General features: G+C 37.9%; 1 protein-coding gene across 1 annotated transcript in view; it reads right to left on the bottom strand.

Moving 5' to 3' along the window:
• Positions 1–27,671, bottom strand: part of DYNC2I1 (dynein 2 intermediate chain 1) — a 34,473-nt gene extending 6,802 nt beyond the window's left edge. Inside the window, 21 exon segments of the mRNA XM_042476314.1 lie at positions 514–574; positions 903–954; positions 1,873–1,934; positions 2,641–2,754; positions 3,753–3,915; positions 5,123–5,295; positions 6,342–6,471; positions 7,072–7,157; positions 7,369–7,480; positions 7,672–7,801; positions 9,106–9,208; positions 10,065–10,302; positions 10,878–10,943; positions 11,078–11,155; positions 14,517–14,577; positions 15,798–15,865; positions 17,896–18,219; positions 19,459–19,511; positions 21,150–21,573; positions 23,658–23,711; positions 27,532–27,671. Of these exon segments, the coding sequence (XP_042332248.1) occupies positions 514–574; positions 903–954; positions 1,873–1,934; positions 2,641–2,754; positions 3,753–3,915; positions 5,123–5,295; positions 6,342–6,471; positions 7,072–7,157; positions 7,369–7,480; positions 7,672–7,801; positions 9,106–9,208; positions 10,065–10,302; positions 10,878–10,943; positions 11,078–11,155; positions 14,517–14,577; positions 15,798–15,865; positions 17,896–18,219; positions 19,459–19,511; positions 21,150–21,573; positions 23,658–23,711; positions 27,532–27,546 (2,567 nt within the window). The 5' untranslated portion in view covers positions 27,547–27,671.

Below are 27,671 nucleotides of genomic sequence, written 5' to 3'. Positions count from 1 at the left end.
AACATAGCAGCACAGCATGTTCCAGCCACCGAATAATCCCATTTCTTTGTCCAGTTTTCTGCTTAGCTGATATTAAGCATTCTGTGGACATTGAATGTCCACTGATTCTTCAATGGGCTATAAGGAGGAAGGGTTTAGCCTGTAAGGCATTCTCCCCCTAGAGTTTCCCTTCCTCACTTTTTTTCTTAGTGGCCTCATTGTTGCTACTCTCCTCTCAGCATTTACAAGAGGAGCGTGCTGTTGGAGGAATCAATTGATTTTCTTCACCTAAAGCAATTTGTTAATTCAGTATCAATAGACATTTTGGCCTGTTCTCAGAGTTGTTTTTAGAAAAAGAAATGTACTCAAAGTTATAGATGAACTGGGCATGTATACACATTTATTTGTTTGATAGGACAATGCAGACTTTAAGCAAGCAAACACTTGTCAATAGTACTAAACAGGGAAGAACACTAAAAATGTAGATACAGACAGCAATATGCTTGAGTTAAGAAGTTGTATATCATATTTTACCTGCAATTCAGTTGCACAGTAGAGCTATGGACCAACTTTATTTTCCCCCCAGGAATTAAGCCTGAAAGTAGTAAAACTGGATTGTAATTGGTTACTGTTATTAGTTTACTTGGATAAATACCAAACAACCATCATAATTATAAATGAATGCCATATTCAAGCTAGGTATCAAAGAACTCAGTGGTCAGAGTGACTGTATACAGTCTTATAATTCTAATATTACCATTTTAATATTTCACTTAATCAATATATGCAACTGCACAACTGACTGCCCAGAATAGTTTCAATCTTGTGTGGTTACCAACACTGCTTTTCTCTCAGAAAAAACATATTTCTCTCTCTCCCATTAATTGAACAGATGGTTCTATACAGTAATTAGTTTTACTCACCTAAATCACTTTGTGAGCCAGCCAAATCCCCCTTTTGAAGTTCAACCACTACCTAGAAAATGGCACAAATTAACAACAAAAAGCAACATAGTTGCAAATAATATATAATCTGTTTTTATATCTTTCTAGATCATTTTAGTAGGCCCTTCTCGATTTTGCAGTTCTCCACAATTAAAAGTTTGTATTATGTTCATTCTGATTCTTTTATTGCTGCCCATTCATGTGCCTGCTGCAAAGCATTTCTTTTTAATCTTACATAAAATGTGAAACTATACATTTCTGTGATTTAAAATTCAGAACGAACAATTTATAATAAATATCAGAAGCCTAAAAATGGCTGTGTAGAACAGATTATTGTCCGTTGGAAATCCAGATTTTAAAGCAGGATAGTTATGAAACTAAACACTAATCCAAAATTGTAATTCCAATATTGCAAATCATGTTGCCCTCTTGAATACCAGTTCTGGTCTATGCACAGTTTCCAGTTGTAAAAGTGGTGTGCAACAAGAATTCTGCTTCAGATCACAAGAACAATTGTGCTTTCACGGCCAGGATTCATAGTTTTTTGTGGGTTTTTCAGGCTATGGGGCCATGTTCTAGAAGAGTTTATTCCTGACATTTTGCCAGCAGCTGTGGTTGGCATCTTTAGAGATGCCCACAAAAACTCTAAATGTGCTACATTTCATGCAACTAGGAAAAACAACAATTTAATTCTTTTAAGAATACTGTTTTGCACAGTATTTAGGCAAAATATTGCTACTGTTCTCAAATGTACAAAACAAAAGGTGTTACAAATGCTTAACAGCTGCTCTTACAATTACAATGTATGTCCTATTTAGTAGAAAGGAGAACATTTCTGAAATGATCAAACCTTCAGTTTAAATGACACACACCTCCCCCAAAAAGAGTACTTTGAAAAAACTATGCAGCATATGAGTTAGATTTTGAGAAATGAAAAGCATAAACTTACCCACAGACTGAGAGAGCCATTTTCATCCATTGAAGCAATCTGAAATGAAAGCCCTAATATTTCTGTAGAAGAAAAGAGTAACCCAGTAGTTATATATCTGCACAAACTTTTCTGCGTATCTTAACTAATTTTGTCCTTAATAATTTAACTCACATAAAACCAATTAGACAGATTTATTGCCCAAGGCCACTATCCAAAATGTTGAGAGAACACAGTTCATTTATTTTATTGTTAAATATATGCTAAATATATATTGCTAAATATATGTTGTATGCTAAATACATATAAACAGAGCCACCAATCAAAGTCCATAAGCCAGTTCACAAAAGTAAATTATTTAAACTATTACATCGTTGTACCTCAAAATATTGAACAAAAATACCTAACGATGAAACTCAATAGTGGCCACCTGCCTGCCCCCTTCAAAGACTCCATGGGGGGGGGGGGGGGAGATAACTTACGTCTCTAAGACTAACAGATTGATCTCTTTGGGAACTCTACAAAAAAGTATGATTAGTTCCTCTAAAGAACATTTATTATGTGCATTTTTCATACAGAAAGTACCAAATTCAATCTCAGCATCTCCCAGTTGATTGAAAAACTTCTCACTTGAAACCATGGAGAACCAGCCAATGTAAACAATACTATGTTAAATGGAACAATGATCTGATAAGATAGGAGGCAGATACTCATGTTCCTGTGACTTAAGTGAAGGGACACAAACCACAGATAGAACATTTGTTGATTTCTGGAAAGTAGTTCACATGCCTTCTGGAGATGAGAGATAGGAAAGCCCAGAGTTCTGCTCCTTGAAGACAGATGTTGAGACAGGTTCAATCATCAGTACAGGACATGTGTGGTTTATTGAGGCAAACACTCCATCTACAGTAAAGCAATAAACAAAAACAGTCCACATTCAACCTATTCATCCCCAATCATTTTATTCAAAAATATGATAATTACTAATTTCTCAAAAACTATATTTTAACTATGTTCTCTGGTCAATCTGAGTCAGGCTTCTATTAACATATATGGCAACAGAGCCAGCCTAAGATATTTTGCTGCCTGAAGCAGAGTTGTGGATGAGCCCCATCAGCCATCCAAGTTAAGCAACACAGAATCCAAAACCCCAAAGCATAAAAAATTGGCTCCAAAGCATAAAATTCCTTAAAGACATCTCCTAATACCTAGCAATAAAAATATAGTATTCGCAATTTAAGTAACAAACAATTTGATGCAGTTGTATGACACTGGAAATCTGCTGCAGGGAATGACTACCTCAGTTTGCTCAATGGTAGAGTTGTTATGGATAATAAAAAAAAATCATTATATGGGCATCAACATTCTTTGAAACAGAAAGTATTACGTCTAATCCATTTCAAACTATGAGGATTCTCAACACAGATACTCAGAACATAATCTTCCACTGATAGAATGTCATTCATCATAGAAATTATCATAAAAGAGGCCTGGGTGGTAAAGAGACAAATCTTCCTCTAACTGGTAATAGTATATACTATTATTGTTAATATTAATCTCTAAACCTTGAAGCATATCAGATTTGGCAAATTTCTGTTTAAAACAATTAAATCTTATGCCAACTACAGTATTAAGAAATAAGTTCCCCTGAATTCAGTGGAGTGAACTTCCATATGACAGGACTGGTCTGGCAGCCTTATTGAACTTATTGTGGTAAACCTTAGATACATGTGTTTCTCCTGAAGCTTAACTTTTACTGCATAGTAAGCAGAATACATATTTTCAATGGAATGAAGAAAAACAACTGAAGTGGAATGGAAGATTTTATACTTACAACCTGGTAATGTCTAATCTGGATGTAACAGAGATGTCATTCTGTTATTCAAGGTATGTCAACTAACCTGTAGAAAATGTAGGAGATCGAAATGTCCAATTTGTTTCATTGACTTTTATGGAGTGATGCATCCTGGAGTCTTCTCTGAGATCCCATACCAGCACTGAACCATCAACTGTTCCAGCAAACGCTAAAATAGCTTTACTGGGGCTAAAGCAGCAGCATGTCACCTAAGTGGCAGGAAAATTAAGTTAGCATCAAATTATTTAGCCTAGAGAAGAGATGGTTAAGAGGTAATATGACAGCCCTGTTTAAATATTTGATGGGATGTCATATTGAGGATGGAGCAAGCTTGTTTTCTGCTGCTCCAGAGAACAGCATCCAGAACAATGGATGCAAGCTACAGGAGAAGAGATTTCACCTAAACATTAGGAGGAAATTCCTGACAGTAAGAGCTGTTTAACAGTGGAACACACTCCCTGGGAGAGTGGTGAAGTCTCCTTTTTTAAACAGAGGCTGGGTGCCCATCTGTCAGAGGTGCTTTGATTGTGAGTTCCTGAATGGACTGGATGGCCTTTGTGATCTCTTCCAACTCTATGATTCTATGTTTCTATTATCTGAGCATCATTAAAGAATGGAACTTGTTATGTTGTAAATGTTTTTCACTGAGACTTACAAATCAAAAAAATATTTTTTCTTCCACAGAAGTTCAGCTTAACTAAACAGAAGAGTATTGTAGAAAGCCTATAGTTTCAATGTACCCTTCATAATGCTGTTGTTGCATGCCTTCAAGTCATTTCTGACTTATGGTGACCCTAAGGCAAACCTATCACAAGTTTTCTTGGCAAGATTTGTTCAGTGGGGGTTTGCCAGTAGGTTTCCATGGCCAAGTGATGTCCAGGATCATAGTCCAACACTCCAGGCACTACACCACACTGGCTCTTGTATCCTTCACAACCTCTCTTTTAAAATTCCTGATACGCTTATCTATTCTTTCCTTTTCTCTATGTTTTTCCTCTTCATGCAGTAAGGCATTCTGGAAGCAGCTACTGTTTACTTTGCCTGATGTAGGCAGCCACACTCATGACTATGGTAGATTTGGCTAGAGTACACTTCTGCAACACGACACCTTAAAGTCTGTATTTCTCCAGCACACCTTCACCCACTACCCAGTGCCAATATGGCTAAAAAACATCTAGCTAGAGAGAGGGCAGGGAAGAAAAGTGGGGGGTGGGAGCACAGAAAGGAGCTTCATTGTCAGAGGCTTTGTTAACTGAGATATGCCTGTATTCTGAACTGTTAACCTGATTTTCCTCCTATCATTTTTTTGCTTAAATTTTAACATACTTTCAGATAATTATTCAGGTTCCCTTCCAACAGGGAGGTGGGAATACAGTTGTGTTATGGTTCATTAAATGTAAATAAATTATATTATACCTGTGATTCACAGAACAACAGTTTCTGAGGACTGGAAGGTTGCCAGACATTCCACACACATATGATGTATTTTCTGTCCAGTAGCAAATCGTTTGACTTTTCAGGTAAGCCATGAACAGAAAGCAGAGCTTGCCTCTGAGCCTGAGAAATGTGCAAGTGCGATATTTTTCGACCTAAGAAAAACATTGAAATTCTAGATTACATTGTTTTAAAAATACATGAAGGCCAAAGAGGCAAGGCCATTCTCCGATGGTGTCACGTAAAGCTTCATTTTTTACTTAAGGAGACATGCTATATTTTTGATTACAAAATAAATTGGGGGTGGGGGAGAAAGCAAGGATTAACAATTCTAGATCTCTTTTTTAACCTCAAATTGTCATTTCCCCTGCTGGAGCAAAGTAGAGGTACTTTGAAGCACTTAAAATGCTGCCTGAAAAGCACCCCAAGAAAAGAGAAACAAGTACACTGGGAGAAAAACTTAGCTATATTTTTACTCAGTGCTTCAAGACAAACCAGGGAAACAAAATATAAAATCCACAGAACAGTGAAGCTGGGCAAACCTGATTGGAGCCAGCTAATCAAAACTGAGAGAATGTTGTGAAGGGGGACTTGCAGTGGCCAAAGGATACACAACTGAGGATTGTCTCTGACAGAAATGAGACAGGGAAAAGATGGTATAGAGATAGAGAATAGCTATAAAAGAGACAAGGATAGGCAGGCATAGAAAAGAAATGAACAGGGTTTGGGGGACCTGTCAATGATTAAATAGTTCAAGGGTAAATATGTATTAATAAACTTAGACTTTTTTAAGGGGGGAGTTTTTTACAACTGTCTGGCTGTTCCTGTTCAATTTTCTCATGTTTACCACAATGAACCCACAAAACAACACAGCCCTGGTCCATATAGGGACTATCCTGAGGTCCAAGTACCAAACCCAGGGAGGGATCTTAAAGGCAAAAGGGGCAAGGTGTGTGACATGAGTCCAAGAGACAACCTGGAGAGGGGATCTATCACATCTTTACTGGGCTAACTAAAAGGCACAAAACTGGGCTAACTGGCTTCTTCAACAGTTCATCCACCAAAAAACTAGAGTTTTTCATTGCAGGAGTAGACTCTTATGCCCTGCTTATGGATTTCCCATGGGCATCTGATTGGCCAATGAAGAAAACAGGATGCTGAATTAAATAGGTCTTATGAAGGAGAAAAAAAAGTTACTTACCATTTAGGAAAGGCAGATCAGTATTTAACTGGAAACATCTATCACTAATAGACAGACTGGATGGCCGTGATCTTAGATTCCGTCTAGGCTGTGTTGCTACTTGATCTTCCTCGAGGAGAACTTCAATCACCTTTTGAACACAATATTTAAAGAAATAAAAAAAGTTATTTTCATTTCAAATACTCAAGTAGTACTTGAGTATTGCATCTGCATATCCCAATGCAGTGACTAAGACAGAAAACTTCATTCACTCTCTGCTGCTTTCAAGACATGCCAAAAAAAAAAAAAAAAAATAAAAAAAAATGTGGATGGGTCATGGAAGAAACCGTGCCATCCCTATCTAATCAAGAAAAACTAAAGTGGAGGATAGGGCAAACAGTTTTTCCAATTATCATTATGTCTCTGTATATTCAAATATATTCAATAATATACTTTAATATACAATGCACTGAATCCAGACTTATTCAGGATTAAAGAAATCATAGAGCCATGGAGCTGGAAGGGACCACAACAACCAGAAAGGTGTTCCTAATGTTTATATGTTCTAAGTCTATGGATCTGCAGAAAACAAGCTTGTTCCACTTTCTACATCAATGAAACTTATGACTAACCTATCCCAGAACAGCTTTAGACTGAGTCTGGACACAACTCTGTCTAAAGTTTACTGTTTATTGTTACCATTTATCAGCACTATTATATTACTAATACAGACTTTAAAAAAAAAACATACCTGACAAGCTGATCGCAGAAAACTTGCCAATCTCTGGGAATCAATTTTTGGTGTAAAAGCAGAAATGTCACTACTGCTTTTTGGACCTGGTATGAAACACAAGGTTACATGTAGGAACCAAAACATCACAAAACATTTCTCGGAAAGCTTCATGAAATGCTGTAAATGTTAATGCTTTTTTGCTGTTTACTTTATGGAAGATAACTATTTAATAATGAGGAACAGGGTCAGGTTTACCCTAATAAGCACTTGAATTACATTGGATTTAAATAACACTACATAACATATACTAATCACCTCCACACACAATAGCAGTTTCTCCAGGATGTTGGGTCCACTTTTCTTGAGTCTCTATTTCCTCAGTCTGAACATCTCTGTCCAGATTATCTTCATTCCACTGACAATAGGCCTAAAGTAGAAGAATGATGTTACAAGTCAGAATAGTATTTTATTTACATCACACTGTCAGCTATATTAACAGAAGGGAATGACAGTGTTGAGGATCTGCAAATTTGACTAATTAAGTGATTTTTTTTAAAAAAAAGACTGTGTTGTTCTAAGAAATGTGATGAATTGGGATGAATACAATTTGCTCTATACCTGCTTGGTATTTATTTTTCCAAAGTTCCGGATATACATGTCATATTCATTTACTGGAGGTAAATCCAGCAAGCAGAAGCTGACTGAAAAGTCCAGGTCAATAAATCGTAGGAGTTCAGTGCTACGTTTCCTTGAAAACATGTCACAGAAAAGCAAAATGATCAACAAGCACGAATCATACAGAGACATATAGCTGGTCAAGAACTATCTGCACTCCTAAAGCGATAAACAGGGAGTTCAGCACCAAGATGTATGAATCAAGGATAGGGGTGCTTTTTTTAAATGAAGAGAAAGATGTTAAGGTGAATTCTGAACAGGATTTTTTCTTTCTTTCTGGGTACGTGTATATACATCTTGTAAGGTGTTAAAGGCTGTGCCATACATTGCAAAGGGAACAATGTGGGTTTGCCTCCAAGGAGTTGTTCAACAGGAAACTGAAACTCCCTGATACATGTACCTTTTTGATACATGTATTTGTAAGCATGTTTGTTATATTCACACTTCAGCTTTTAGCTGCTCATTTAAAACATCTTTGGTTTTAAAAATGATATGTAAGCTGACTTTAAGTATATGTTAAATATTAGTAACAGCTCGTTATAGTGAATATTCCTGAATAAAAGTTAGATAGACTTTCTTATTAATGCATATCTTTCAGGAGGGAAGAAAACTCCATAATAGTTTCACCTTGAGATTGCCATAAATTGGAAATGACTTAAAGGCACACACCACCACCACCAACAACAACAGCGACAACAACACCCTCTCCAAAGCTGAACAGATCTGCTCCTAAATTCAAGAATCCTCTAGTTTATAAGGAAAAATACAGCTTTGTCTTTTAGGGGGCGAAACAGACACCCTGATGGGGTGGCTTGGAGGTATCCCATTTAAGGCTGGATTGGGGCTGCAGCAGACAGACGTGCAGCCCCAATCCAGCCAGCTTCCACCCCAAATAGGAGCCCTTTTGGTGGTAGAGAAAAGCTGCCCCTTTGCCTCCGGAGGTGGCGTTTCACCATCTCCTGGGCATGTGGCATCTAAAGAGCATGCCCCAAAGTCACCCCGAAGCCGCCCGTCATGTAATTGCAGGTGCAACTTCCAGGTGACTTGGGGACATGGCACATGTAAACACCATGCCCCTAAACCAGCTTGAAGCTGACTGAAGCTGCCAGTCTATTCAGCCCTTACACAAAACAAAGAACAGCACAGTAAAATACAGACACATACAGTTTTCAGCATTATATGGCACTGATTTCTATCCCCACTGGATATGATGAATTCAATTAATTTACACCTTATGCACATGGCATGCACAATAAAAAGATTTTTCCCCTTTTTTTAAGAATACCGCACTTGTACCATTACAAAAATCAGTTTAAATTTTATACGCAGCCCATCTTGCAACAATTACATGAAGTGATTTATTTTATTATCACCTACTTCTGTTGAGTGGCTATCTTTCTGATGTTTTGCCGCTGTTTAGCCGTTTGGAAATCAATGAACTTTCCAGACATAGGTATATGAGCAGATGACTTTTGCTTTTCTGGAAAACAGGTATATTAATGAAACCATTAAACAATAGGTGGATAACTCTGATACAAAGCAAATGTAATTAAAATGACATTTCCTTCTGTTTTGGGGTTTTTTTAGACTGATGAATAATTCAGTAGGGTAGACTTTATTACCTTCTCAGACCATACTATTCAGATAACATTATTACAATCACGTTTAAATCTTTGCCAAAGTAAACGTTCCCTCCACATGGAAGGAGCATTTACAGCAGGCAAAGGTTCAGCCTAGCCTCATCTATGATATACAGTATTAACTTTCCACATGCAGGGAGGTTTTTTTTTATGCACAGAAGCATTCGGTCATGGAATCTAATGACTTCCATTTGAATTATAATTGACAAAATATAGTGAAGCTAAAATAGTTGAAGATGCAAATAGAGAGAAAAAGCACTTTGAGATTATACTGAGATTATCCTATATTGGTCCTCTACCCACACAATCTAAAAAGACTAGAAGAGGTAAAGGACACAACAGTGATGACACAGTGATGCTTGGAATGACAGACAAGCAAAGAAGCATAGCAATCACGGAACTTCCTAATTCCTGTAGTTCTTACCATCCGACAAGTGTTATGAGGAACAACATAATATTAACAGGACATTTATTTATTAACTTTTAATAAAATATTTATATTTAACCTAAGGTACACTTTGAGGGTCATTCCCTGAATCCCAGTTCCTTAGCCAGTGTAAACCCCCTCATAGCTGAGGTCTATAGCAGTCCATAAGAAAAGCCAGTTTTCATTGCCTTTAGAATGAGAGGTAATGACTTTACAACTAAATGAGGTTGTTCTCATAATTTCTAACTACATCTAGTGACTGGACATACCAAGTTTTGGTTTCTTTTCATGTTGTTTAGGATGAAATTCTTTCTTTCTTTGCTTGGGGAGAAAGGTTTCAATCTTTTCATTTTCAGCATTAATTGCTTTTTGAATTTCTGCTATTTCTGAGTTCTTCGCTATATTAATTTTTTTAAGTTTTTCTTCTGCTTCTCTTTCTTCCTTCTCCTGTTCTTGATTGTCTTCATCATCCTCATCATCTACATCATCAAAATCATCTTCATAATCCTTTAAAAAGAACCAAAGATTTAAAAAGCAATAGATCAGTCCAGCAAGGACACCTCATGTCCCCCTCACCACTACGTCTGTCTTACCACCACACAGTTCTTTAAAATGGCGATTGTTCCTTATTCATTACTAAAAAAGACATTTCACAGATGTTACAACAGTATCTTGTAAAAAGTATTAATGTAATTTGTTTTATGGAAACAGCATTCCATTGTGGGCTTTTCACCTTCTGAGAAAAGGCCTATATAGATCAGTGGATCTTTGGGAAAGGACCATAGGCCATTGGTCCCAAGCTCAGTCCCTAACTCTGAACACTTGTTGCCAGTCAGTGTGAATACTAGGCCAAATACACATTTTGACTGAATATAAGGCAATGTTCTAGGTTTCTTCTATTTCTATAAAGTTATTTCTGTGTGTGTCATGGTGGGAGCTGTCAACATTGCATCTTAATTGTACAGAACTCATAAATGGCCAAAGGCACATCAATTAAAATTCCTCTCTCATCATCCCTTTGGGGAGAGTTGTGTTTATTTTTATCTCTCAAGTCTTGCAAAAAAACATGGGCCTGCACTCACCTCAAAATCATCTTCATAGTTTACTGAATAATCTGTATCTGGATAGGCGGTGCCCTGTTTTTGTTCCTGGTAAGCAAGAGAAACAGAATTAAATCTTGATATAACTGTACCTCTGTCAATATTAACTGAAGGTATTTAACAAGAGAAATCTGGAATATCTGTGTGCTTAAGAAAATATTATAATTTGATATAACACTTACATTTTCTTCTTCTTCCTCTTCATATGCTTGCCTTTTGTGATGTGGACCCATGGCTGACAAGTCATCAGCTCTGTGGTGCTAATGTATCAATATACAAAACAACTAATATGAGAAAAGCATCAAAATGTGGCAATTAACTGGATGATTAATGACATTAAATAAAAATCTAACAAATAAGAGTGAAATCCCACCCAAACTAGAAATTTCAGTATTCAAATCTTTAAACAATAGGTTAGAGCATGTCCAACTGGTTTTTTGTGAATGGTCACAATAAATATACTCCTTGATTCTATTCATTTACAATTTAACTGAGACCAAATTTTTCTTTTTATTACAGATATTAAGTTAACATAGCACAGGTATCTAGATTATATAACTTTATACCAAACACAGATGTTGTATGTGGTCAATATAATTACCTTGGATACATCTTCGCTTTGCTCAGATACATCATATGCTTTCAGTTCATGGCTTTTTGCCCTTAGCTTTTACAAAGTTTCCTCCATAATCATGTACATAGATTTCCAATTGACAAAGCACTAATTTATTTGATGAAGCTGGCAATCTTAGATCACAGTAATTCTGTTAGCTTTTAAGAAGCTGTAATACTTTTGTGTTTGTTTTAAGAGACTTAATGCAACTACCCATTATGAACTTGTTCCACTAATCCTGCATTCCAAAAGCAATTGGTATGGTTTACATGAAAAATAGAAATTTTCCAGCTGAAGAAACTGAATCTGTATGTATATACATTTTATTTTAAAGAATTCATTATGTCTGTTCACCTTAGAGTCTCCATATGTTAGAAACTAAGGCCCCACACAGGCAGTCCAAAATAAAGCTGCTTTGGGTCACTTTGAAGGTATGTTGTTTAAATGATACATGCGTCCTAAGAGTCCGGAAACCACACCAAAGCCACACTCCAGTCCTGAGGACCAGAACGTGGTTTTGGCACAGCTTCTGGAGTATTAGGACACATGCATCATTTAAACAACATACAGTACCTCCAAAGTGACCCAAAGCAGCTTTATTTTGGCCTATCTGTATGGGCCCAAAGGCACAAAATTTATGCCTGCATCAGGTGTACATTCTGGAATGCTCAACTCTGCTGGTTTTTAAAACGTAGTAACTAAATATTTATAGTCTGTTGGATGTTAAAATATGTTTAGATGTCTTTAATCTACCTTCATAAATAATTTCAAGCATTTTAAAATGCTCTACAGTGGTACCTCGGGATATGAAATGCGCGGGTTACGAAATTTCCGGGATACGAAAAAGTTGGATTGGCCAAAACTGTTTTGGGTTACGAAATATTTTTTGGGTTACGAAATTCATTTCGGCACGAAATTCAAATGCTATAGGCTTCCAGCGCTAACGGAAAGCTATTTCGGGTTACGAAATTATCGCGTTACGAAAGGAATGGCGGAACGAATTAATTTCGTAACCCGAGGCACCACTGTATAGGAAAAGACTGTATGAGCAGTTTCAAATACTTTTAATTAGGGATGCCATAACCCGGCAGCCCCCGTGACAATCACGCTTTTGGGGGGGCCCTCACGGTCACGGTCCGGTTTGGGGGCCCCCCACGCCTTGTTCCCGGTTCGGGGTCCGCTCTTCCTGCGGCCATAGCCGCTGCCGCTAATGCGGCTGGCTGCTGCGCCAACCCACCTCCTCCTCCTCCTCTTCGTGGTGGGCTGGGCAGCGCCAACCCACCTCCTCCTCCGGCTCCGCCTTCCTCCTCCTCCTCGGCGGCAGAAGCGCCGCCGCCACCGCATCAGGGTTTGCCCACCCGCGCGCGTGCACGGGGCTCCAAAACAGGAGCTCGTCCCTTGCTTTGGCCAGCCAGCCATTGGCCAGCTGGCCAAAGAGGACGGGCTCCTCGGCGCGCGCCGCCCAGGCCTCAGCAGGGGCCAGTGGCAGCGAGCGCGCCTGCCTTGCTTCCCTCCGTGCGCGTGCGCCTGCCTTGCTTCCCTTCTTCTGTTGATGGAGGAGGAGGAGGAGGAGAGGAGGAGGAGGAAGGAGCCGGAGGAAGGGTGCCTTGAAGGGGCCAGGGCAGAATTGGGGTGGAGGAGGAGGAGGAGGAGGAGGAGAGGAGGAGGAGGAGGAGTCAGAGGAAGGGTGCCTGAAGGCCAGGGCAGAATTGGGCCGGAGGAGTTGGAGGAAAGCTGAGTCAGTGGCCATTAGGTCTGCCTTGGTTTTTTTGGGGTTTTTAAATTATTTTTAAAAATATAAAATACTTATTTTTTTATTTTATTAATTTTTATTATTGCTTTTTATTTTTTTTATTTCTTTAATTTTTATTATTGCTTGTTTTATTTTATTTCATTAATTTTTATTATTGCTTGTTTTAGTTTATTTCATTAATTTTTATTATTGCTTGTTTTTATTTCATTAATTTTTATTATTGCTTGTTTTATTTTATTAATTTTATTATTGCTTGTTTTATTTTATTAATTTTATTATTGCTTGTTTTATTTTATTTCATTAATTTTTATTATTGCTTGTTTTTATTTTATTTCATTAATTTTTATTATTGCTTGTTTTTATTTTATTACATTAATTTTTATTATCAAATATATACACCCCTGCCTTGTTTTTTATTTTTTTCCCATTATTTTTTATTATTAAATATATGCAAGTGCATTTTCTGTGTATTTATGGCGCTTTGAATGCTAACAAGTCTGCCTTTCTTGGACAATTATAGTGATGATGATGATGATGATGATGATGATGATGGTGATATTGATATCAAGAAGCCTCTGAGGCACGGCCAATGTAACTTGCTGTAATTTTTACAAACTCATGTGCAGTGAAGAAAAACCACAGTCCCTTGCCCAAGTACACACTTCTGAGAAGTACAATTGAACCCGAGATCAAATACATTTCTGCCATCTGTCTAGGAATAATGCCAAAATGTCCTCCATTTTGATCATGCTTAAAAAACATGCATTTATATTAACATTTTTTTTGTAAATCCTCAATTTTTTGCACGTCCTCCATTTTTTAAAATGTGTCCTACATTTGAAAATGTTGCCCTACATTTGTCCTACATTTGTCCCAGTTTGGAGCTCCTGACTTATGGCAACCCTACTTTTAATACATAGTACTTTAAAAGGCTCTTTCAGTTCAACTGAATAGGGTTGCAGTCTCATGCACAATCATTTTGAAGTAAGGCCTACTGAATGTAGTTAGTTGCAAATAAATATACATAGGGACCAGGACTTGTCATGAATCTTTAATAATAAAATCACAATCCAAATAATGATAATCACTTCCAAATCCGATTCATTTAATCTGAAGAAAGTTAAGCATAAACCTAACTCTCCCTTCAAAATAAAACCCTTATATTAGCAAATAATTCTTAGCTCTGTTTCCTCTCTGTTGTACTACCAATTCCCACAAAATTCTAGTTCAAAAATGCCAAATATAACCATCTTACATTTCGTTTTACATCCTCTCTTTCACTCATGTCACGTTTCTTTATTATTTCTTTTGTATTCCTATTAGGGAAAAAAGAATTACATTAAATTACAAGCTCATGACGTGAAAGATAATTGCCGGGGGGAAATGAGATCACAGAGGTGCATTACATCTGAATAAAGAAACTACAAAAGAGGACAGGGATATGAGACTAGTGCTTCATATTTCTCCACTTCTGTTGTAACATGGGCATACAATCCATGGTTCTTAGATTTCATGAAATCTATGAACCCTAGGTTTCCTTGTAAGACTAGCTCTAAATTAGTCACCTTGAATCCCATTTTGGAAGAAAGGCAGGATATAAATCCCTTAAATAAATAAATTATTTCATCACAAACACGTTGCTTGCTCCTTTGTAATTTCTCAGATATAGATAAGTCACTTTACATATTAGAACATTTCTAGGAGTAGCAATGTACTTCAGTCCTCAAACTGTTTTCCCCTAAACACCCATGCTTTATCAGCTAGTAGAAAAAACAAACAAGCCAAACAAAACCCTTCTTTACAGAGTTCTGGTCAGCCTTCCCACTTAGATGTGACAGCTAGGTCAACTTTCAAAATCATCTCTCCATTCTATTAGGGCCTTTGGATGGCATTTTTGGATATACTTTTGTTTTAACCATTTTAAGCCATCTTAGGACTCTAAAAGCCTATCCTAGGCTACTAAAGATCTGTCAGTGGCACTTTGTTTTATTATGAGAGCGTAGCAAATCAAAATAGACAAATAAACATGAAGCAACATCACATCATCCTGTGAAACGCATTCTTAAGAAACAAACTGACATGGAAAGGAAGTCATACTAATTCTATTGGCCTCAAAAGACTGGAAAACAACATGAATCACACAAATGCTTACATAAAAATGCAGATGTTGATGCCTAAGAATAGATCCTTCCTTTCCCAAAGTGATATAGGGCTAGTGTTTAAAAATATGGTTCTGCTTTTAAAACATTGTGCATTGGATTTAAATATTTTCCGAGACCTCTCATCATAGGGCCATCAATCAATCAATGTTTGAAGCCATTAAAATCCCACATGGCATTTACTACTAGAAAGGCATGAATAAGCATTCTGCCCATGCACTTACTTGAGAACATATTTTAAAAAGAAAGAAAATTGGAACTAAATAAAATGAACAATGTAATCCTATGTGTATTTATTAGGTTCCACCACTTTATGGAGCTTACTGGACTGCATAAGATTGTTGCCAAAGTGTCTCAAATATCTGAATGGAGCATACCTCTCATGTGGATGGCCTGTATCACCTTCATGCCTTGAGCTTTTCCTGTGGCTTCTATGTTCACTGTGCTGGGGGAGGGGAGGGAACGTAATGATTCATACAATTGAAACACTATCAGGTATCTTAGATTATCAGACATGTTATTTCAAAGGTTTTTACTATTTCCTACAGATTCATTCTTCTTGTAGACAGAAATATGCAGTGACTGAAACAACTGCTTATGTTGGGTAGATAAACATTGGATATTATGAAACCAATGCTTGCTAGTTTGATTCTATGATTATATTCACAGCATTCTTGTAACATGTTCTCTTGCAGTCTCTTCCAACTCTATGATTCTATGATTCTTCCTTTCTTTTTTTCAAATCAAATTAAAATCACTATAGGCCAAAACAGACCAGGAAAAAACGCCAGCTTCAGGGTGACATGGGGCCATGGTGTATACACAGCGCACACCCCAACACCACCCCCAAGCTGGCATCACACCACCATGCTGACCACGCAGCAGGTGGCGTCACGACATTTTTGCAGCACAGTGTTTACATGTGCCACACTGCAAAAATGCTGAAAAGCTGTCACTGAAGCAGAAAAGGCACCTTTTATCTGCCCCAAAAGGAGTGGCATTTTGCCGTTTATTTTTGGGCCAGAAGAATGCCGGATCGTAGTTGCCATGCCCCAATCCAGTGCTCAAAATGCTGACGTAGAGCTAGATTTTCGGGGTCATCTGTTGTGCCCCTACGTGAACAATACCAGAGATACAGCGTAGGCCTGGGTCCCCACAGAATGTATACAAAGCCAAATAATATTGTGGTTCTTTTGTGTCTGGGAAAGACTGGCTTGAATTGACTTTTTAAACGCAACTAGAATAAACCCATCAAATTAATGGAGCTTATTTAAATTTTGCTATGCTAACTTCACATTATTTAATGGATCTACTGTAGTTGGGACTAAGAGATATAGGTCTTTATGAGTAAAGATGGTCTACAGGCACATGCTCATTAAATCAGGGCATCAGAAATAGACTTTATTAAATAAACATTAAATAAGGCTGTACAGCTGCTAGGTTATCAGCCCCCCCAAAAAACAACACATGGGACTGGGTTGGAGATTAGTTTACAAATAGTCTGTCTGCTATATAAAATGCACTTGCGGTCTACATGATGACTTATAGCCTGTGCAGACTGGCCATTAAGGCTGGCCTGGGGGTGGATTCAGGGTGTGGTGTCCATACAGCGCACGCCCTGACTCCACCCCATGGCGACATGACGCTGCATGCCACTCCACATGGTGTGTGGCATCACAGTGCTCCACTGGTGCTGGGTTTACACGATGCAGCCCCAAAACTGTGGTGCCATGGTTATCGCGCCCTTTCCAGGGTGCAAAAAGGAGCCACTTTTTGCAGCTCCTTTTTGTGCCCTGGAAAGGCCACATTAGGTCCGTGGTGTGCGGTTGCCACTGCCCTGATCTGGCCTGGCTGGAGCCAGCTGCAGGCCATCCCTTAGGGGAGGTCTACACAGCCCCTTAGTTTTAAGAGATATGTGGCCATGTTCTAGAAGAGTTTATTCCTGACGTTTCGCAAGCATCTGTGGCTGGCATCTTCGAAAATGCTGGCATGACAACATTCTCTGAAGATGCCAGCAACAGATACTGGCGAAATGTCAGGAATAAACTCATCTAGAACATGGCCACATAGCCCGAAAGACCCACGAAAAATTATGGATGCCAGCCATGAAAGCCTTCGACTTCACAATTGGTTAGTCCTTTATATCTTAACACTCCTTATTCTTGCTTTGGTCACAAACTCCTTCATCTTGAATTGATTGCAATGTACACTACACAATTAAAATAGTAAAAAGGGGAAGGAGACATGCATTTGGCTAGGAAATGTAGTTCCTATATAAATTTTGTGTTTCTTGGCTTAAATCTATTAATTGACATTTTTCATTATATGTTGTTTTATTTCAACCCAGTTTCTTGATATTTTATTTATCCTGGCAAAACCCTGTTCTTTATAACACATCATTTCTCACACAAATGGTTTTACAGTCATTTGCTGAGAATGATACATTTGCTGACTGAAAGTCAATTTAAAGCAAACCTTGTGGTCTCTCTCTTTTTCTTCACTTTCTTCTTTTTGTTGACTTTCACCATTCCCACTATGATGTCTCCCTCCATGGCGAGCTTGTTCTTTATGTTTTCTTGATATATGGCTTTCTTCACCATCTTTGACAGATATGAGATTCTTCAATTTCAAGTACTTCTCTTTTCCTTCAACTGCTGAAAAATCATGCTCTTTCTTCTCTTTATGCCTTTGTCTTCTGTCCTTATCTGGGTCTTGCTCCTTCTGTGCCTTGTGCCTGTGTTCTCGTTCTTCATACCTGTTTGCTGAAACCTCTCCCAAACTGTCTTTCCTCTCCTCATTCTGGAAGCAGGTAGGGGGATTAATAGTTCAAAACATTTTATTAGACCAGAAAAGACATAAATACTTTGGCCATGTTATCATGCAACAAACCAGAGATCAGCTTCTCTTTGCAGTAGGAGCAGCTAAATAAACCACAGAGTTCAATTCTGTAGTTAGTTTAATTTATTATCTGGCAGTGGGAAGAGTCCAGGGTTTGTTCTTTGCTTCTTCCTTTGATTTACTGGGGAAGAACAAAGCAGAAAAAAAGAATGTGCCCCCTGCCATATCTCCAGTAGCTGGCAGCAATTGACCAGAATTTACCAGCATACTCATTTGTGATGAACTGTGGGTTCTCATATTGTATAAACATAACTGCTGTAGTGGATGTAGACTTGGTCCTATTTCTGTTGAAATCAATAATACTTATGTTATTGTTCAGTGCCTATTGTGTACACTTAACCCTCATTTGGTTGTTTTGGAGTTTCCTCCCACTCATTGAATGCTTTTTTAAATAAGGCTTTTTGGTACGTTGTTAATGGGTTTCCACCAAACCTGCTGATACCTTCCTCTTATATTTGGATGGTGCTGCTTTGGCTACATAAAAAGTCATACTTACAGAATGAGTCGCAGCATACCTTTAATACATCTAATACAGCTTTTAAATTGTACAGGCTCAAAACTTGTGACCTATCTAAACTTTTATTTTGGCAAGTGTAGGCTGCCTTTGGGATAGTATTGCAGTCTTCCTCATGAGAAGAAATGTATTTTTTCTACATGGAGACCAGAATCTAGGACACCTTAAAGCTCTTATGTTAAGGTGTGGTATTTTCCAGAGCATGTGAAAGCTGTAGTGAAAACTCTGTTCAGATCACTCTGAGTCCATGTGGGGAGGGGAAAGGTGTCCTGTACTAGCAATGATTCTGATGATAAAACATATAAAAATGAAGACATATTATGCCTAATTAATTTGTTTATAAAGTCTGTCAAAATATCTGGTGAAATATTATGGATAGTGCCTGTTCAATGTCCCTTAAATCTATGGAATATTTGTGTATTTATGATAAAATAATTTTAGACGCAGAGTGAGCAAACAAAACTACTGCACCCACATTAAGGAGAGCAAATTAATTATGTTTGAACACAATAACCAGATTATTTTCCAGTATTTTGCTTACTTTAGCACTGGAGGCTTCACCTAACCAATGAATTGTATTTTGCTATTACTTCTGAGACATGACTTGATCTCTTGCCTTTTCTTACCTTTCTCTCTGTGTGTCTTCTCTCCCTTTCCTCGCCTTTTATTTTTGGATGATCTAAAAAATAATGACACTTATAAGATTAAACAATTTATAGTAAGTACATTTCAAACTCTTTCGCACTTTATACAAGATAAGCACTCCACATCCCTTCAAAACATATCTCTGATTTCTTGTAACTATAAAACATTTCAAATAAGACATATTTCTTCTGTATTAAAATTCTTGTACCACTCTGAGACAATAAATCTCTAGAAACTTAAAGCAAGTATACATACATGTATAAGAAGCCAAGCCCTTCCTCCAGTCGATCTGCCTTGGTCCAGGCCTCGGAGGTGGAGAAGAACTGCTGGACCTGATCCCATTCCCCACCACCACTCCCCTCTCCTTTTGTGTCGTGTCTTCTTAGATTGTAAGCCTGAGGGCAGGGAACCGTCTAACTAAAAGATTGTATGTACATCGCTGTGTAAATTTACAGCGCTTTATAAATAAAAGTTAATAATAATTAATAATAATGTTACTCAGTTTTTCTCTACTAGTTTATTTTTTAGGTTTCCCTATCTATTCTCATGATACATTCAAAGGGACAGTTTGGCCATTGCTCACACATATATAATCTATACAGAATGGAGCATGAGTGTAAATCATTCCCCATGGGGTACTGATACCTAATTCTTGGAGAATAATGGGAAAAGGATGCATCTGATGAAGTAGAGGTGAAGCAGACAGGACAAAAGGATCAGCCAGAGGATGCTCCCACCCCGATTGTTACGGACCACCATGGGACCATGGCAACCAGTCCTGGTGTTGTGTCTGTGTGATCTGGAGGTGTGCGTCATGTGCATGTCCCACCCCCGGATCACCCCAATGGTGGCGCTTTGGGGCCATCTGTTTGAGGCCCCAATCTAAGAAAGCTTACGATACAAACTTCTCTTTCTCAGGGCCTGAACAGACAGGCCAAAATAAAGCTGCTTCGGGTCACTTTGGAGGTATGCTGTTTAAATGACACACACATCTTAAGAGGACAGAAGTTGCGCCAAAACTGGTGCGTGGCTTTGGTGCAGCTTCAGGCCTCTTAGGACACATGCATCATTTAAATCGCATACCTCCAAAGTGACCCGAAGCAGCTTTATTTTGGCCTGTCTGTTCAGGCCCTCAGTTAATCTTAAAGGTGCTACAAGATAATTTTGATCCAGACTATCACTGCATCCACACTGCAGATATAATTCGTTTTGACACCACTTTAACTGCCATGGGTCAGTGCTGAGGGATTCTGGGAATTGTAATTTGTTGTGGCACGAGACCTTTGACAGATTATTTTTCAGCGCAGATGCATCCTAAGACAGTTGTGCCTTTGACTTTCTGACCCTGCTATCGTGCTAAGACAGACCAGCTTTAAAAAGCAGCATATGTAAAGCCACAACTATCAGGAGGGTGGTTTCAAAATGCATATACAGTGAGCCCGCGCCATATGCAGACTCATTATAGGCAGCTTTCATCTTATGCTGAAGCCACCCAGCAAAAGGGAGAATGGCACGTGTATCCGTGGTGCATGCGCATGGCTGCACAGCAAGCCCAAGCCCCATTATATCCAATGGGGCTTGAGTATATGTGCTTTTTGCCTTACGTGGGGTGGTGGTCCGGAATGGATCCCTGCGTAAGGCAAGGTCCCACTGTAGTAACAAATTAGTGTACCTGCATGATCTTTGCTCTCTCTTCTTTTATAATGTTCTTTACTCCTTTTCCCATAAGCTGCCATAGCGTTTTCCATCAGAATCTGTCTGCGATCATCCTTCTTATGCTTTCTTTCTCTCTCTTTACCACTGTGTCTCTCTCTACTGTTTCCTGTGATATGTTTTTCTTTTTTGGTATATTTTTCATGAGTAACTGGAATTTTCTCATTCACTCGCTCACCAGGATAATCTTTTTCTCTTCCCTTTTCTCTTCTTTCATCCTGATGCCTTTCACTTGATTTAAATCTTACTTTTTCTTTTACTCTCTCTTTGTCTTGGTCTTTCTGCAAACCCTCTTTGTAGTCGTCAGTATCATTCTTGTCTCCATCTCTTGCTTTCCTCTGTCGATGTCTTCTGTCTTCAGACTGACTATCTGATCGAGATATCTGAAAAAGCGAAGCTAATGTTATGTATCATTTTTGTAGTCTCATACTTATCATGGCTGAAGAGCTCAAAGTGCTACACTGAATGAAGGATTTAAAAAATTCTTTATAACTCCATTTTATATTGGAACTGCAAACCACTTGTCTCTAAATTGCCTTTTAGTATTTGGGTTCATTTTGTGGCAAACAGGGGCAAGTTCTATATTCCTGGAGTTGGTTTATCTTTTATCATTTCCTGTCACATTTTAAGAAGAACTATAGAAGAAAACTGAGGCATTAAGAGGGTTCTGAGGTATACAAGGGGTTTGGGTTGGGGCATTTTTGTGTGTTTTCATGTGTTTTAGGAGCTTCTGTGGGAAAAATATTACTAAAAATCATGTAGAGCTTTTTGTAAAAAAAAATAGAAAGTATGGCATAGGGGGACAGGTGAGGTAACTTCAGGGGCCTCAAAAGTGGCAGCCAAAGAGTGCACTATGCCCACCCATTCTTTACAGATACAGAGAACATGTATTTGGATGTTGTAAGTTCATTACTTAGTGAAAATGGACTAAGGAATGAATATGCTTCCTGAATATTTTGTCAGGAGAAAAATTGGCAGAACAAAGAATAGATAATAATATAATAGGTGAGATAGTAAACATTTAAATATAATGCTATACAGTGGTTTGGTGTAAGAGTAATGAATCCTGAGAATCCTTAGCTCATGCATTTGCTCCTTGTATGCAGCAAACATTTCCCCCTATTTTTTCTGAACAAGCGAAATGTGGGCTGGCATCCTGTTCATTTACTATGGCATAAGTCCAATTTATGGTATGGCGTGTCAACGCACTTTCTTGGTTATTGTGGGGTTGGAATTCTGTTCTGACCATGCAGCAACCAAATTCCACCACCCCCTCTCCGCAAACGTTCCTTGTAAACAGTGTAGCCCTCACAAAATGGACATTTCTGTGGCGTCACAGAGCAGGGGGATGAGTGAGGACATGTCCAACTGTTTTCCTGTAGCTAGACACTCAGTGACCAACATCTGCAAAGATCTCCAGGTGTCCTTGAGATTTCTCTGCAGATTATGTCCTTGCAGCATGTCCAGCTACAGGAAAGAACCTGGTGATATCCCTGCTCATTTCATCACTGTCTGGCACGAGAGAAATGTCAGTGTTGGGTTTGCTGTGCTTACTATAAAGTAGGTTTAGGGGGCTAACATCGGAAAATGTAGTTACAGAGATGTAGCTGTGTGTGATACATGTGCAGGATCTCGGCCACTGTTAATGCTTGCCTCGATCCAAGAGCAAACTATATTATTATTACTGTTGTTGTTGTTATTATTATTTATGGTATTTATACCCCGCCTTTCAGCCCTAAAGGCTATCAGAGCGGTTTACATTAGTGATTACTATGTCCAAAGGTAGATGAGCAAGACACCTGAATGTCATATTCATTACTTCAAAGCATTGGTTGACATTATATCTGAGTCTCATTCTTTCTTTTTTATTTTTTTCAAGTAGATCTAATAAAAAAAATATTTATACCCTCCATTGTTTAAACCAGATCACAAAGTTACTTTGGTGAGTAGATATGTCCTATAAGCCATCAGATTGCTATCCCTGTCATGTGGCACACATTTCATTTTGAGCTGAGAAAACTTCCAGTACTAGTCATTTTTTTTACTTAATACCCATTAATAACTATTACCATATGCTTAGCAAATGTAAAAAAAAATACTGTGTAAGACCTCAAATAATTAATTTTGAATTTAATTCTCAAATTCAAATCCACTCAAAAATTCAGATCTGGTATTCTTTTAATTATACTGTAATTGCTATAATTGCTAGATTGGCTGGGATCCAAAACAGCCATACTTTCCTTTTTCAAAGAGCAAGCACATATACCACAAGGTAAATGACTTCTGAAACAAAATGGGAGGGGGGGGGGGCTGTCAAAAACTGTGTATGATCTGCCCGGAGAAATGCTATACACAGAAACAAGTTTAAAATCCTATAAACTGCTAGGCACAGCAAAAATGTATTTGGCTTCTAAAATTTCTATAAGGTGTCCAGCAAAGATGGTAATGGCTCAGGAATACATGTTACCTTAAGATGCTTCTTTAGTTCATCTGATTTCCAAGTGTCATCTTTTGTTCTTCTCTGAAAAAAAAGATAGATACTCTTAAAATGGGAGTTGTTTTTGGAGTATCAAGTCAATTCACATTTGAGCAAGTTGTTCATGTTATTATGAATCTACAAGCTGTTTCCAACTTATGGTGAATCTACTTGGCAAGATTTGTTCAGAGGGTGTTTGCCATGGCCCTCCTATGAGGCTGAGAGACTGTGACTTACCCAAGGTAATCCAGACGGTTTCCATGGCCAAGTGGGTATTCGAACCCTGGTCTCCTGGAATCCTAGTCCAACACACAGACCATTACACCATACTAGCTCTAGTTTGAATACATACTGTACTTATCCTATTAAGCAGGACTGGGGAACCTTCAGCTTTCCAGACGTTGATGAACTAACACTCCCATCACCCCTCACCATTGGTCAGGCTATCTAGAGCTAATGCAAACTGGAGTTCAAAAATGTTTGGATGGCTACTATTTCTCTGATTCTCTGTTATAAAGGCAGAAGTATCAGGGAACAGAAAAGTGCAAAGTCTGAAATTTAAAAGAAAGTTAGCATGGAATAAAAAGACTCAACATGTGACCCTCAAAGAACTGAAAGTTACTTAGTCCATTGAGCCAAAATAGCTTACAGGGTAAATTCAAGGAGAATGGGGTTATCAGAATTCATTATGACAAGGAGATATTCCCTCAAATATCAGAGGGAGTTCCTTCTGTGTACCAGTTCTTGGGAAGAATGAATGGAGCAAGACTCCATTGCACACTTAACCTGCTTGCCAGGTTCTGATAGGAAACTGGTTGTACTTTGTATGAAAAGAACATTGGATTAACTAGGTATTTGGTCTGCTCCAGCTAGGCTTTTGTTATTACAACTGCAAACGTGAAGCCCACCAAACATATCCTCATAGAATATTTTTTTTCTTTTTAAAAATTCATTCTTTATTAATTTTTAATAACAATAGTTATCAAATGTACTATACAAAACAGGATTAAATAATTCCCATATCCCCTTTCCCCCTCTCCTAATTCCCCAGAAAAGAAATTTATTCTAAGATTTATTTTTAAATCAAATATGACTGGCTTCTCCTTCCTATATATTATCCAAGTAAGATAAATTATACCACAAAAGATAATATCAACAACTTCATATCGTTTATTTTTTAAAGTTCCCTCAAAGCTCATAAACTTACTGACGACAATCTAAGAAATCATTTTAAGATAAAATGATTTATATTAGCTGTTTAAATTATATACAAAAAGAAAAGTTCTCATAATTCCACAAATTTGTCACAGCGGTTTGCGAAGATTTCCCACCCGGGTTCTTGTGATTCAAAAGAATGTGCTTCAATTGATCTTGTCAAATTATCCATCTTTGGCTTCTAGCTCCTAACCATGCATATTATTTATTAATTATTATTTTATTTTCCTATATCCCACCTTTCTCCCAACATAGGGGCTCAAGGCAGAAAACAACATGTATTTTTTAAAAAAAAAATACAATTAAAACCATTAAAAGAGCATATAAAACAAGGCACAGCAAGATGGCTTCTCCCTTTGCTCAAATAAATAAATAAATATGTACGATATGTATGTAAAATATAATTAATGTATTAATATCATAATAAGTATTTTATTTATTTATTTATTTTTATTATGGTATTTATACCCTGCTCTTCAGCCCTAAATGTTATCAGAGAGGCTTACAATTATTATTTTAATAAGACGGTTCCCTGCCCTCAGGCTTACAATCTAAAAAGACACAACACAAAAGGAGAAGGGAATGGTGGTGAATGTAACAGTCAGACTCCGTATTATGACAGCTCATATTATGCGGTTTCAGTTATACACAACCATGAAAAAAAATGTTCTCTTAGAGGAGGGAACTGTTGAAGCACAAGATCACATTTGAATGATGACAACAGGACCAACATAGATACACAAAACCAGCAGCATCAACTAAGGAATGTGAGTGCAAGATAGGAGGCTGTTTGCACTGCAGAATGAGAAACACACATTCTGTACTGAGGTGTGAGTTTTTCCAACAGTCCAGATATTGCAAAAGGTGCTACGAAAGATTCAAAGGGAATAGGCAACAGTGGTGCTGCTGGCCCCACAGAATTTCCAAGCCCCTGTTGAACTGAGTGGACTGTGTTGCATGCTTTGTGTGTTTACTCAGAAGTACGTAAACCAGTCGCCTTATTAATTTTGGCTTATTTGTGGGGAAGTCTAGCTACAATTAGCTTTTAAAATGAAGAAGGTTATGTTTATATGTAGTTGATGATACAAAGGCTATAGTAAAGTAGAGGGATAGGGGAAATGTGAAGACGTGACTTATCCATGGATTTTTTATCCACAGATTCAAGCATTCATGGCTTGAAAATATTTTTAAAAAGTATAAATTCCAAATAGCAAGCCTTGATTTTCCATTTTATATAAGGTACACCAATTTGCTCTGCCATTGTATTTAATGGGACTTGAGCATCCACAGATTTTGTTATCCATGGGGGAGCCTGGAACCAAACCCCAGCGGATAACAAGGTCCCACTGTATTTATGTTTAGTAAAGCAAGAAAGAAATTGAAGTGGCTGTTGGAATGAACTAACAAAATGACAGGCAATGTTGAACACTATGATAGACCAAGAAGTCATAATAGTACAGAGAGTATTATAATGGAATATAGATCAGGTTGATAGTGAAATGAGACACGTAAAACATATAGTGAGATGTTTGAAAAAAACGTTATAGGATTACACAAACGGATCAACAGTACAAAAGATACGAGTGATTGCAAGGCGATAAAAGTAAATATTCAATGAAAAAACAAGAAGCTTATCGAACAATACCAAGTAATCCAGATAATACCAATACCAAATAATCCATCAGGGATAAGAAGGAAGTGAAGGATGTGTGGTAAGAATGAAGAAAGAAGTATGGATTGACTGAAGTGAGTTAAGTAATTGAATGTAAAGTAAATCGAAGAAGGTGTGTAAATCTACAGCGCTTTATAAATAAAGTATAATAATAATTATAAGAGAATGCAGTTTAGAGATTAATGTGATGTAAGGGGTTTTTGAAGGGAGATTGTGGAGTAGAGAGAAAATAATGGAAGGATATGGATGGAGAATAAAGCTTGGAGGGGAAGGAGAGATTAGGGAAGAATAGGATTATTATTATTATTATTATTATTATTATTATTATTATTATTTTACGGTATTTATACCCCTCCCTTCAGCCCTAAAGGCTCTTAGAGTGGCTTACAATTTTTATTATTATTAATTAGATTGTAGAGAGGCAAGAGATGAAATTCTTTTGCTATAGCTATATATATATAACACAATATATATATATATATATATATATATATATATATGTGTGTGTGTGTGTGTGTATGTATATACACACTACTAAGCTATTGGAAGAAATTGCTTCTTAGCCTGAAATGGTTTGTTTAAAGATGACACTGTGGTTGCTGTATTTTGTATGCTTAAATGTGATGGTATGATTGTAATATTTTAAATTTTAATCAACAATATATATTATATTACATATATATATATATATATATATAGACAGAGAGAGAGGTAAACCAGGTGTTGACAGGGATTTAGGGCTTGTCCTCCTTTGCAACTAAGGCAATGCTTCTCAACCTTTGGGCCGCCTCCAGCTTTTTGGACTACAATTCCCAGAAGTCCCAGTCACTATGCTCACTGTTCAGGAATTCTGGGAGTTGAAGTCTCAAAAAGAACTATAGACCCAAACGTTGAGAACCATCTGTTTCCCCTGAGCCTCGTAAGGGAGCGTCATCCCTTCCCCTGAAAGATGTATACAGCCCACCTGACCGCTCTCACCTTATCGCCCTCCATCACGGCCCGTAGCGGACCCAAAGGAGAACATGCCCAACTCCGGCGACGGCTTCACCTCGGACTAGGCCGCAGCCTGGTTAGGGAACCAAGGCAACCGCGTCGAAGCCCCGCCCAACAACACGCTG

This window comes from Sceloporus undulatus, chromosome 6, assembly GCF_019175285.1.
Source record: "Sceloporus undulatus isolate JIND9_A2432 ecotype Alabama chromosome 6, SceUnd_v1.1, whole genome shotgun sequence".
In the NCBI taxonomy this organism is placed as follows: Eukaryota; Metazoa; Chordata; class Lepidosauria; order Squamata; family Phrynosomatidae; genus Sceloporus; species Sceloporus undulatus.
This window is presented reverse-complemented; position numbering and strand designations above follow the sequence as displayed.